Consider the following 13,060-nt stretch of genomic DNA (forward strand, 5'->3'; position numbering starts at 1 on the left):
ATTCATGCTCTGAATGGAAGGAAAGTGTTATGGTATTGCATTGTGCTGCTCTATCACTCCCATGACAAATAGTGTGGATCTGTTAGTGACCTACATGGACTCATTTAGATGCAAACACAGCAATACTCCTGAAAAGCTGCCCTGCTTTGAGGAGGAACAAGTTCCAAATATTGCTGAATGGAATTCAGTCTCAGAGCAGTAATTACTGATTGTAATTTTGGAGTAAATGCAGTAATTAATTATTGTCGTTTTCCATCAGTGCGTTATATTGTGTGCCAATCTTAGAATAACTACAATAATTAGCAAATGGGATTTTGTATGCTCTGGTATTGAAACTGTGGTTTATAGTACAGACATGAGAATTTTACAATAATAAAGTTATTAGTAATTTAAATGGGCAGAGAGGTTTAAAATGATCAGTCAGAAAAGAAAAGGGTTTCCTTCTGTTTTGCAAACACCTTCAGTAGTTCTGTTTCCACCTCCCCCAGTAACATTCAATTCCATTCTCTCTTGTACAAGCACAACAGTGCAAAGTTTGGGTTAAAACCCCAGTGAGGGACATTTAATTTAATCACAGCTGCCAGTGGAAATTAAAAGCAAAAGTAATCCAAAGAAAAGAAAAAAAATATTGGCTGAGCTGTTGTTTTTCCAGTACCTAAACAGACTTTCCCAAATGAAGCTGTGCTGATTTTGTTCACACTTTATTCACTCATATTAAAGCTTGTGCTGGAGTACTGTTTTGATGTAATTATACTAGTGCAAATTTCCATAATGTAAGCAAGTCCTAAATGATCTAAGCGATGACTAAAGAAGGGAAATGACAATGTGCAGGAAGAGAAATTGGTTAGCATGATTGTAGGAGGTATAAATACAAGAAATAGGATTAGAATGTGATAAAGGATATTTAGTTCGAATCTCAAGATGAACAGCCTAATAGACAACAGTGAGATCAATGTAACTGCAGAATAGCCTTTCACTGGAGGTAATAGAAGCCTATCTGAGAGGTATAAGCAACCAAAAATACATTTTCATTAGTCTTTGCATTGAAGCAATCTGAAATGCCAAGAGACAGCCAGAAATTTTACATTCACATCTTTTTGTTTATAGACATTTGGAATTTTGCTTGTTTGTTTTATTTTTGGCTGGTAATGTCTGCTTGCTTTAAAATGAGATGTTTTGGTTTTTTCGTCTTATCAGAGCACAGGAAAAGGAAAATGCAAAGTTTTCCAGCTTGATAACCTATACATTCTAATGAAAAAAAAAAAAAAAAGATATTTCCTCTGGGAAAAAAATATCACCTAATCCAGCCAGCTGCAAAAACAAGCATCTCGCATCTTCTACAAGACACCACACATCAGCACATGTTCAAGAAGCTGTGAAGGAGGACCTGAGCATCTTTTTTTTTGCATTCAAACTTTGGCCTATGTTATTTCCCTTGGCATTTTGGAGAAGCAGGGTGCCTAGACAATGCATTCTTTTGCCACTACTCTTAGGAGTACAGCTGAAAAAAAAATCTTACTGTTGACCTTTTTTTTTCACTCTTCTGCTTCAATTTCACCTCACTCAGTTTGTCTCACTCACACTCACTTTGTCTCACTCTGTTTCATGCCAGTCAGTGCTCCAGGTTAGTTGCACCCAAATGGCTCTCCATCTTTAGCTTGAAACAAAACAGCAGAGTATCTATCTGAGGTGGTAAATAACACTTTGCTAATGATCAGTCACTGCAATGAAGCCACAGAAGGGGAATGGACAAGATTTTCACTGCTTTTCTGTACAATGTCTTTTATTGATCTACCAGCTGGATGCTTCTGTGTTGCTCTGTTAAGTCCTTAATGCTGGAAGAGTTGTGAATTATGGGTTTTTCTAGGCAATATTGTCTTGTCATGGCTACTACTGACTTAGCATGGATGGGGCACTGGGGAATGAGCTTCAAAACCCAGTGCAGAGGGCTGGAATCCCACTGGTCACTTCTGCTCCCACAGGAAGCATCAGAGGAGCTGGTCTTTCTGCCTGCCCTAGCAGTCCTCCATGGTGCTGGCCATGCAGAGGGCTCACAGTGCACCCCCAGGCACTGCCAGTTCTGCCTGCAACTTTGCTGTTTCACAGGATACTTGATGGCTCCTGGGAATGGCCACCCAAGGGAGCTCTGGCTTCCAGGGTGTTTTTTTCTTCATTATTTTGTGCACTTACTATCTGAAAGACACATGAAGTGCCTCTGAATCCTTGTTTTCTAGTCCTCAGGGGGGATTTGTAATAGAATATATTGATTTTGGCAGAGTTGCCTCAAATGATCCTCTTCTCTTACTTTTGCTTTCTCCCTGTCCCCCCCCCCCCCTTTTTTTTTTTGCTACAACCACCTCCTTAATTATAGAGAAAAAAGAGAACAGAGGCAGCCATTTTAGAAACATTTTGCCATCTGAATTCTTCAGGGCTTTGCTTGCCACAGCTTGTGGGCTTATCTGCCACATCAGAGACCCTTTCAGTGTTTGACAACAACTTTAGAGAACTTGCAAGGAAAACAAAGGACTTCAAATCACGGTGGCCTAAACTGCTTGTGCCCCAAAAGGGAGATCTATAAGTTAAAAAAAAAGTGCATCCAGAATTAAAATTGAGTGAAGATCTTTCTTGGTTAGGAAGAAACACTCTGGTGGATTACATCAAACTGGGTGCTGCTTGTGTTTCTTGTTGGCAGCTTCTTATTTTTGGAAAGGAGTTCAATAAAACAAAGCTCTTCCTTAGAAAAAATCCCAATTAAGAAGTTTCTTGAATATCCTCTTGAAGCACATGAGTAATTGCCCTGATGTCAATATGGTTATGCACATGCTTCAAATTGGAATTTAGGGCCCTGAAGAGCTGTGACCAAAGTAAAACTAGATAGAAACATACAGGAGTTATTGTGTTTTTGTCAGTTAAGCGAGCTGCCTGCTCTCAAGCTTTGCAATAGCTATCTGTGCTGTACCCATGGGCCTAGCTGGCTTCTGTTTTACTGTTTTTTAGGAAACTTCTTGTTGCAGTAACAACACTGTCTACTGAGTAGGCAAGTCAGAGAATTCGAGTGGTATTTTGGAGGCTGACTGGAAGTTGCACATCAAACCAGCCATGAGGCACAATGACACCGTGCTGAGCCAAGAACAACTGACCTATCTCTAAGTAAGGCTTATTACTGAGGGCTTAGCCCTGTGCTGATTGCTATTGCGCAGCCCTGGCTGGAAGCCGACTTGTGGCCATCATGGCTAAAAATCCTCTGTCTGCTTCTAGGGTGCTGGTATGGATGCTTCTGAGCACTGGAAAGCAGAGGAGCTGAAGAAAGAGCTGGATCTAAGCCCTTCTGAGCTTCTGGATATCCTTGCTGTCACCAGGTGTCCTCTCCAGTCTAACCTGTCATGGTACTCCCTTGTGCTAAATCTGATCCTCCCCTGGGATACACTCCTTCAGTGTCCTCCTGGGAGCACAGGCACTTGGCCAATTCCTTTTGTTAGGTGCAAAAAACCACACACACAATTTTTTTTGTCGAGAAATCTCTCCCGCTAAAAGGCAGGTTCATCTTCAGCTCCTGCAATGGGCTCACCAAGGTGGGAGCCTACAAGAGAATAAGGGCCTCTGAGCTGTATTTACTCCACTTACTCCATTTTGATAGGGACTGTCTGTACCTCAATAAAGGCTTCTATAAGCAGAGGATGGAAGTGATCTGGTGGTAACAACTGAACTGATTTTGCTGGACAGCAGAGCATTAAAATCAAAGCTAAAGCCAGGATGGCTAAAGGGCTTCCTATTTAGATGCAACAATTCCAAGACTGTTCTCCTGCTTTGCAGAAGCAAAGGAAAGAAAAAAAATGCTCTAAGAGAGAGAGAGACGGAATTTTATTGCCATTTTACCAGCTGATTCCTTTTTATATAATTTTTGGGGAAAAAAAACCCCAAACAACAAATCTTAGTCCTACTGCTGAGTAATCTTTGTATAGAAAACAGGCTGAGACCTCAACATCATCCTGATTGTGAAAAGGTAGTGGCAGAGCACTTCTAAATGACCCATGATAATGAAAACACCATAGACTCATACCAGTGAATCCTTAACAACACAGGTGTCTATGGCCCTGCACTTTGTTACATGACCATAAGAAGCAAACATATCCTCAGTGATCACAGCTATGCTATGATATAAAGCTATTGCTTGGTGCCAAACTAGGGAGACACTTGTGTTCTTCGATCCCTTTGCAGGTTGTTATTGAAAAATCTTCCTGACAAAGACAGTCCCTGCTTTAACAAAATTCATGCATGCATTGCCCACTCTCCCCCAACAAAACCTGCAGTAAAAAGCCAGTGTGATGAAGAAAAAAGCATTTGGATATGGAAACATATTTTGGTTTCAAGCTTCCAAGGGGCCTTGTCATAAACAAGGAAAAGAAAAGAGGTATTTGAAGAGGGGTATTTAAAAGTGCATTGACAGTTATCTTCATACAGTTACATATAAAGGAGGGTCTAAGCTATGAAGGCTTTATGTTGCATATGCACCTAACATGTTTATTGAAAGGTTTCTTAATCCACTTCATATTGTCTTCAGTGCAGTACCTCTTTCAAAGACATTTTGATCCCATTCCTTAATTCTCAGTGGAAAGGATACTGCTCTGAAGATTGGAACAATACATTTTTCAATGATATTAGAGATACCAGTGAAAAATTAGAACACTTAGTAGTTCTTTGGGAAGGTTGAAGATAGGGATTTCCTGCATGTACCTTAGATGAGTCAAAAAAGGCCTGAATCAAAATCACTGAATCTTAGACATTATGGCTGTAATGGCCTGAAAAGGCCACCCAACCTGTCTCTCTGTCACTAATTCGGGAGTGCAAACTGCTTGTTGCAGCTTAGAGCCACGCTGAGTGCTGGGTTTATTGGGAAATATCTGGTGTGGAACAGTTTTAGCAACAGGGAGACTTCCTGTCTCTGTAACAAACACATATGGTTTTATATTTCTGTTTCTCAAAGAATTATCTAATGGAAAAGCCAGCCAGTGGTGGAAAATATTTCCATTTTTGGAAAAATCTCCATTTTTGTTATTGGTGATAGGCTGGGATTCCAATGAAACAAGCTGTTGCTTCTGATATTTTTGACACTCTTACATGTATTAGAAGTTCCCTTGGAGCACCAGGCTGGCTCCTTTCCGACAACATGAAGTACATGAGTCTAACAATGAGACGCTCATTGAGATTTGTCTAGGTCCTCACTCAAGCAAAGCTTCCTTGGCTTTGGTTGGGTTTTATCTACACACAGAAGTCAACAGTAACTGAGCAAGAAGTGAGCATGGATCCTTCTATTAATTTCTTGGGCTTGGGAAGAAAGAAATTAGGGGTTATTTAGTTGTCAGGGAGACATATTTACATAAAGTTATTATGTTGGGATGAAATTGGATACAGACTATAGTTTATGAAGAATGAAGAATGCTTTGAAACATTTGCAAGACAGATCTATTGAGACAGACACTGTCCCAGTCCAGTCACCTGGGATAAAACTGCAGCCCAGTCCCATCTCTTAATTGCAGATTTTCTTCAGCCACCAATAATATTCTGTTTGGCTGAGCAAGGGGAATCAGGACAGCTGCTGGCTCTCCTCTAGTGACCAGGAAGATTTTCTAGAGATGCAGGTTGCCCCTGGGGTGGGGAACTTGGCTCATCCCTCATTAAGCATCCTTCCACCACTTTTTCTAAAGAGATGCACACACAAACAGTTCCTGGTTTATGTGTGGGTGCATATTTGTGCAGTGTGGATCTAGCCAGAGGCCTAAGTGAAAAAGGCAGAAGCTAGAGAGTCTCAGAGCTGAATCTTTTTGAGGGTCTACAACACAAAGAGAGTCTACAACCACAGCTGACACCCCCTTCCCCATGCAGTTACCTGTGCTAGTGCTTTGTATCCAGTGGTTCCCATAACTCTTCAGTAGGGACGATTAGCATCCTTTGGCCTCTTCAGCTGCACCTTCAGCCTCTTCATGCCAATCTGGAAGCCATTCATAGCCTGGATAGCAGCTTGGGCACTGGCAGGATTGTCAAAACTCACAAAACCTGTCAAAACATGAGGCAAGGCAGGGGGCTTAATGAGCTGAAGGGGGCCAACGTACATACATGCAACGACCACTGAGAATGAACATGGGGAAGGGGGTAAGGGTGGTGGGTGGGAGGGAGTGAGCAGGTAGGAGGGTGGGCAGGTGGGCAGGAGAGTGAGGAGAGGATGCTTGCCAATGGGGGACGAAGGGTAGGAGGGGTTGTTACAGATCAGTGTCCCAGGACGTGGTGCCTGGTCTGAGTGCCAGTTTGGACACAAGATTATGTGAAGCACAGGGATCCAAATGGTGGTGCCACAGTACCAGCACGCACAAGATTTGGGTCATCTTTGAGCTGGGTGTCAGTAGATGTGATGCATGGTCTCAAGGCACTCTGTCTTGCTCTTTTTCCCTCCATCATGACTGGGGTAAATCTCTAGACCCTCCTTCACTCATCAGCATAACTTTTCCTTTGCTTTCCAATATTCATGGTGAAGGGAACCTGATATACCTACTGCTACTTCCCTATTATGGCAATAAAAGTAAAACGTGAATTTAATAACTTCTCCATTATGGTATTCACTGGCATGAATAGTTTGATTGTTGGCCACTTGAGCAATATGAGGAGCTTTATTAACTGGCAATTTCTGCAGACTTTATGTTGACTCTGCAGTTAAGAAAGAAGAACACTAGTGCTTTCCTAACATGGTTTCCGTAAGTAGTTTCATACCTTGCCAGCAAATCATCCAATCAGCCATGGAGCGCATCCAGCAGTAGAAGCACCTATAGTGACTGAATATTGTATCTACAGGCCACCTAAAATGACATTCTTTGTCTCAATGGAAGGCTTGCTCTGTGGGGATCAGAAGAGCCAAGATAGGTCAGAACCACACAGGATGCAATGCATCTAATACATTCAGCTTTGGGGAGAGTTTTTGGTGTGGGTGTTTTTTTTTTTTTTTCCTTTTTTTTTATGTTAGCTGCAGGAAAAGGCTTCATTTACTCAGACAGTGTGTGACTTTAGCTGGAGTGACCATGGGTCTGAGATATTAGTGAGGCAGGGGGCCATCACATTGTATAAGAATTGCCTCTGCTACCTTTGTCAGAAATGTCCGTGTGCCAAAAACATTTCTGAGCACAAACCCTGGGTAAGACTAGCCTGGACCAGTCTGCACTCCAGACAAAGCCATCTGTTTTCCCTCCCCTGCAAAGCTTTGGCAGCACAAATCAACCCTAGGAATCCAGTGCCTCTCAACAAACAAAGGCTGAAATGAAAAGACAGTTTGAGTGCCCCTCAAAAAGCTAATGCTGAGCATTTGCTGCCAGGTATACACCTGCTCCTGACAACAGTACCATGCATGGCTTACAGCCTTGGGCTGTACTGTGAACGCATTCAGCAGCACCTCCTCCTTGGTCTAGTTCCTCCTCGAAAGCAAGTCTCCCAGATGACACAGGGTGGCTTGCATTTGAAAAAGACACACATACACATGCATGCAAACACACCTTCTCACTCTTGCATTAAAGCTGTACTCCCTGCCTTCGGCTAATGATGTAAAAGTTTATGACAGGTCATAAAACCTATGGTCTTAGCCTCAAAGTGAGACAAGTTTACTAAGTATGTCAGATGTGGTTTTAAGAGGGAGGCCCATGGAATAAACAGGCATCCCTCTTCATCCTCTCCTCTTGAAGCCAAGGCTCCAAGTAACTGGCTGTCTGTGCAGTTTTCCTGCCAACCAGCTGGATGAGGAGGTACCAACACTGGAGCTCTGAAGATGTGAGCAAAAGTGTTGCTCAAGCCTCACAGCAGTCTTCAATCTCTAGACAGGAAACTGGAGAGTTATGGTGAGTAATGAGCTGGGGTATTATTCAATGGCAATGGGTCTGCTTTTGCAGTCACTTATTAGCCAGTAAGCACCTGCTAATGTTCCCAGTTTACATTTGACTACTTGAATAATCTATCAGTCAACAATGATGTCCTATGATTTGATCCCTGCAATGGAACAAACTAAACACCTCCTGATTTTGCCTGAGTTGCCTCAGTCTTTAAATACTGCTGGAAGCTCCCTTGGAAATGCTTTACATGAGCTTCAACTTGAAATTTGTCTAGCTACCCCACATCTTTGAATATATGATGTAGTGAAAGCCAGTTCTTTTTAAGATCACCTCTGGATTGCTAATACTCCTGTCCAAGACCCATCAGCCACATCTATAACAATAAGCTAAAACTGTGCCAGGGAAGTTAGAGAAAATGGAACCCAATCATCTGTACCACTGAATTTTTAGAAAGGTCCTTGACATAGTTTTGGCTTGTGCCTAACTCCAAACAATTCCTGGACAAAGTCTGAGTATTAGCACAGAACAGAGGCTGTTTTCAGTAGTTAGCTTGATGTGGCCATGATATTCTGGAAAGTAAGAGAATTTAATAGTTTGGGTGTGGGTCATTCTGTGCCAGCTGGCCCCAGTGGTAGGGGGAAGTGCCAGGTATATTTACTTTACTAACATATACACAGCTACCAAATATCAAAGCTGAGTTGGCTGCAGCTGGATAATTGCTTATATCATGTCTTTAGAGAACCTAGCTTGCCTGGGAACTTTGATTTCTACTCTTGTTACTGGTCCTGTTGCAATGTGCCTCCTACTGACCAGACGTGCACATCTAGAGTGTGTTTACATGTGTATCTTTTTGTGAGAAAACCACCTTGGGAACTTATAATCAGTGGAGATCTAGACAATATAGTCAATGGAGTGTAGGATGTGATTTCTCTCTTTTTTCAGGACACTCCTAGCTGTGCTCAGATGAGTCATATCCCACTGGCTGTGTACAAGGAACCAGTGCTGACTGCAATGAAGACAGGCACCTAGCTTAAATCAAGGTACCTGTATTGTGGAATTTACCTGGTTCCATAGTTGGGACTGACATCTCAAGGTAAGATGTTGTTAAATGGCTAGTGCCTGGGTGAGTCACTCCCCAAAGCGATGTTAATTGCTGAGCCAAACTCCTAATGAATGTAAACGCCACCAGAAATGCTGCCAAGTATGACGGACATCTACTATTTGTCCACTTTTGCCAAGACTAGACCTTTAGTTGGGTGATAAGCCCTGGTGCTGGGATGCTGATACAGTTGTACACCTGCAAGAACCTTTCATTTAGGTAAGTTCACAAAGCTACACTAGTTTTTATCATCACTTTGCTTTTGAGATGGAATTCTAATGCCATTTCCTCATTCTGTGCAAAGCTGTAAATAATACAGCATTTTAACAAATGGGAATAATAAGAGAGATCAGAAGTGCATTTGCACACTATATTTCACTTAGACTAGATAATGAAACTGGGAGTTGTACTCTGATGTTATTGGTATTAGCTGCCTACAGATCTGGACCAGATTTGGATTGTTTATTTTTTTCTTCTCTGTTGTCCTGATATCCACTGCTGTAATACAAAAATCTCCACTGGCTAGCTGCTGAGGGTGGGGGGGCTGGGGAGAGAGAAGGAAGAGGGCGAATGCCAATAATTATACGTTTTCCTTGTGAGCACATCCTAGGGACAGAGCAGCTAATTCCTCTATCTTCATTTCACTGTTTTAGTTTAAGGGGGCTTGATACGCTCAGAAATTGTTGGTGCATTCGGCTCTCCCCCTTCCTGTTATTTATGTGCAGTTGTATTTCGTATTGTTGAACGTATTTGGATGGAGTCCAAAAAGAAGAAAAGCTATGGCTTATCCTGAGAGTTGAGATGTCACAGTGCTAAGGGACAGCCAGATTGGCAGACAAGCTGTGCTAACAATATCATATTCCCTTCTCTTTTCAGGTCAAATAACTACTGGTAGATTATATGACTTTTTTGTTGTTGTTATGTACACTATTGGCAGATCTTTGTTTCTCCACGTCAGTGTCAGCAGTGTTAATGGTGCTATGCCAGATTTAAGCATGTATGACTAGGAACAGAATGTATGTACTAGGAAAACAGCTTAAATGCTTGCTTTCTGAATGGCTTTAAAGTTTGAGCCCATGACTATAGGGTTCAAAGTATGATGACAGTAGTACAGTTGCTCAGGAGGCTATCTGTGTTTTGAACACCACCCCTGCATTGTCATCTATGCTCTTGAAGGACAAAAGAGAATGGGAGAGGTTAAAAAGCTTGAAGCCATTTCTGTGCATCAGTTAATTAATAATCAGAGAAATATATGTTCTGGTCTGAAGACGGTTGGTAGGAGGACAGGATTTTGTGATAAATCTATTTTAAGGGGGGGATTTTTTTTTTATTTTTTTCTTTCCCCAGATATTATGTAAAAAGGCTGTTCTAATAAATGATTTATCAAAGCAACAAAGAATGAAGAAATCTGCTAGGACTGCAGCTCAGGGCATCTAATCTTCCTGATTCTGCACAGCATCTTCTAGGAAGGTACTGACATTGGAATCCATGACTTCTCCTGGCCTGCTCTTTTCCTGCATGACTGTGTAAATGATTAGTGGGCAGAAACTGGGGTAGCAGCTTGGAGGGTGCTCTGGTTTCTCCCCATTTCTTTCACAGGAAGTCTTGGTAGTGGGGCATGCTGGGGGAGCTTCATGCCCTTCTCATGACGCCAGCGTGATCACCAATGGTTTTATGTAACTGATATTACTCAAGGGCTGTGTTTCTGTTTTAGTCAGCTGAGATGATAAGGAAGGGAATTAGCAATCTATCTCGGAGTGCATTTGAAGACTGTTTCGCAACTGTAAACTTTTCGATCACAGTGAGTAGTGTCTCTGCATGGCCATGAATTAGTTTGTGCACTAAGTGCAGTCCTGAATGAGCACATCGTTAAGTTCCTATGGATCCCTAATTGGTCTCTCTGAGTTTTCTTTTTCTCTTTGCATGCTGCAAGGAGAATTAGCGGTTAATGTGCAAAACAGCTTTTTGATGATCTGCTACCTGGTTGGAATAACATGTTGCCTCTCTTCAGCAGAATCTTTCCGCTGGATGGAACCCAATGCTTGGTAACTACACTGAACGTGCACTAAATCAGAAGTCAAGACCACGGTGAATGACAGGTCCAGATGCAAGCTTTTGATCAGACTCCTGAACCAGGGGCAGATGGTCCTACAGCAGGTCCACTCGTGTAACTGGTCTGGTCTCAGGAAATGGAAAGGAAAAGAGGAACCTCAAAGAAACAAATATTTAACTTGTCTTAAAATTAAGAGTTATTTGATCTATGTTCTAAATACTTGCTGCACAAAACTACCATCTCAGAGATGCACTTTGCAAGAGATTGCAACAGAAACAAATAGACTCTGGTGCTTATTAGCTTTTTTAGGCCAGAGATACATTTTTTTCTGGTTCTGGCTGTCAGTGTAGTTGTCTAACTGCCATGAGGGATCTTTCTTGCACTTCTTGTTCCTCCAGTTATGAAAGGCACCAGCTAAGGAGTGGATCTCGTTCTTCTGAACCTTTTCCTCTTGTCATTCAACCCATGTTCATCTCACTAGAGGGAAATATAAATAACAGAAGAGCAAGGATCTGCCTTTCAGCCTGTGGAAGGCAAATTCCCATGTGGTAAAAGAGAAAACACCGTGCACCTGGGCTGGGTACTAGCGCAGGAGAAGTCCATGTCCCTTGCTTCACTTGCTTCCAAAGTGCTGCTACCCAGGATATGAGGAGGCCTTGACCAGACTACTAAGATGGAGGAAGCTGCAGAATGCACTGCCAATTGGTTAGACCAGAGGCTCGTCTCCTTTCCTGAGTTTGTAAATACGGAATTAGTTATTAATATAATTGGTTATTAATATAACTGTCCCCTTAGCACATGGTTTCCTTGTTTTTGTTACTAACCAGTGAAGGGTGAGATCTAGGAACTTCAGGGAGACATTTTTCTGTTGGGAAGGCAACGATAAGTTGTTCAAATCACAGGAGTCTTCTCTGTGGGAAGGGTGCTGGAGAGGAGTTCCTGCCCTTCTACCCGCATTGGGACCCGGCCACCTACCCCTCTGCACTTCCCTGATACTTCAGTCCATTTCATTCCTAAGACTGCTCAGTTTCTCTTTCTCCATGTTTATTAGTCTTATCAGAGAATGGAGGTTTTCCTTCAATTGCCTTGCAAGGTCTTTACCTTGTTGTGTGTGTTCTTTACACGACGTACTAAGCTGCTGTCTTGCAATTTTTCAGTGCTGTAAAGAATTTCAGGATATAATCTGTATGTAAGTAGCTCTATAATGTATGTGTGCATTGGAAGGTATTGTATTGTAAGGTGATTTATGGGTACTGGAATGCTCAATAAAGGAGTACGTCTGCAGATCAAGGGCATAGCACTTCAGCTGTTTTCCACTCTCTAATAGGGTTGGATAACTTTTTGGAATATTTAACCTTTCACTGATGTTTAATCATGTTCAAGTGAGATCTGTCTATCCACTTACCCATCCCATCCATCTATCCATCCACCCATTTACCCATTTTTTTTAATGTATGAACAGTCAGTAACTGACAACTATGCTAAACAACTACTATTAAATATTTCACATCTGTGGGATGAGATAATTGGAACCTCAGAATATTCGAAGAATTGGCTCAGAAATTTGCTGAACCATTAATGTTCATTTTAGAAATTTATGGAATATTAGAAAACCTTCAAAGTGTTAAAAAAAAATCTAGTATTAATTTTTAAGTATGTAAACTAGATGACCTGGTAAACTTAGTTAATCTTTCATAAGCCTAAGTAAAATTATGAAAATTTTCATATGAGATGATATGGCAAAGAATTAAAAGGTATACAATTAATACTGATCATCATGGTTTCATGGAAAATAGCATCAATCAAATGAACCCGATTGCATGAAATTGCAAGTTTGGTTAATAAAGTAAGTTTTCACAGAGTATACTTAAACTTTTCTAGAGTATTTGAAAGAGCCCTTTATAGAAAATGAAAGCAGCCCATATCAAACTTCTTAAAAATTAGATAATAGATAGACCACCAAAAAAATGTAAATTGTGACTTAAAATATTGAGGATTTTCTAGTAGGCTCCTCCAGGAGCATGGTGAAAGCTCTGTGCTATT

At 41.5% G+C, this 13,060-nt stretch overlaps 1 protein-coding gene across 11 annotated transcripts in view; it reads right to left on the bottom strand.

Moving 5' to 3' along the window:
• Positions 1–5,926: 5,926 nt before the first annotated feature.
• Positions 5,927–13,060, bottom strand: part of CELF4 (CUGBP, Elav-like family member 4) — a 690,804-nt gene continuing 683,670 nt past the window's right edge. For all 11 annotated transcript variants that reach the window (XM_010561114.1, XM_010561115.1, XM_010561121.1 and 8 more), the window contains one exon: positions 5,927–6,054. In XM_010561114.1, the coding sequence (XP_010559416.1) occupies positions 5,927–6,054 (128 nt within the window). The remainder of the gene's footprint in view (positions 6,055–13,060) is intronic.

The sequence above is a fragment of the Haliaeetus leucocephalus genome, unplaced genomic scaffold, assembly GCF_000737465.1.
Source record: "Haliaeetus leucocephalus isolate CR32 unplaced genomic scaffold, Haliaeetus_leucocephalus-4.0 Scaffold142, whole genome shotgun sequence".
In the NCBI taxonomy this organism is placed as follows: domain Eukaryota; kingdom Metazoa; phylum Chordata; class Aves; order Accipitriformes; family Accipitridae; genus Haliaeetus; species Haliaeetus leucocephalus.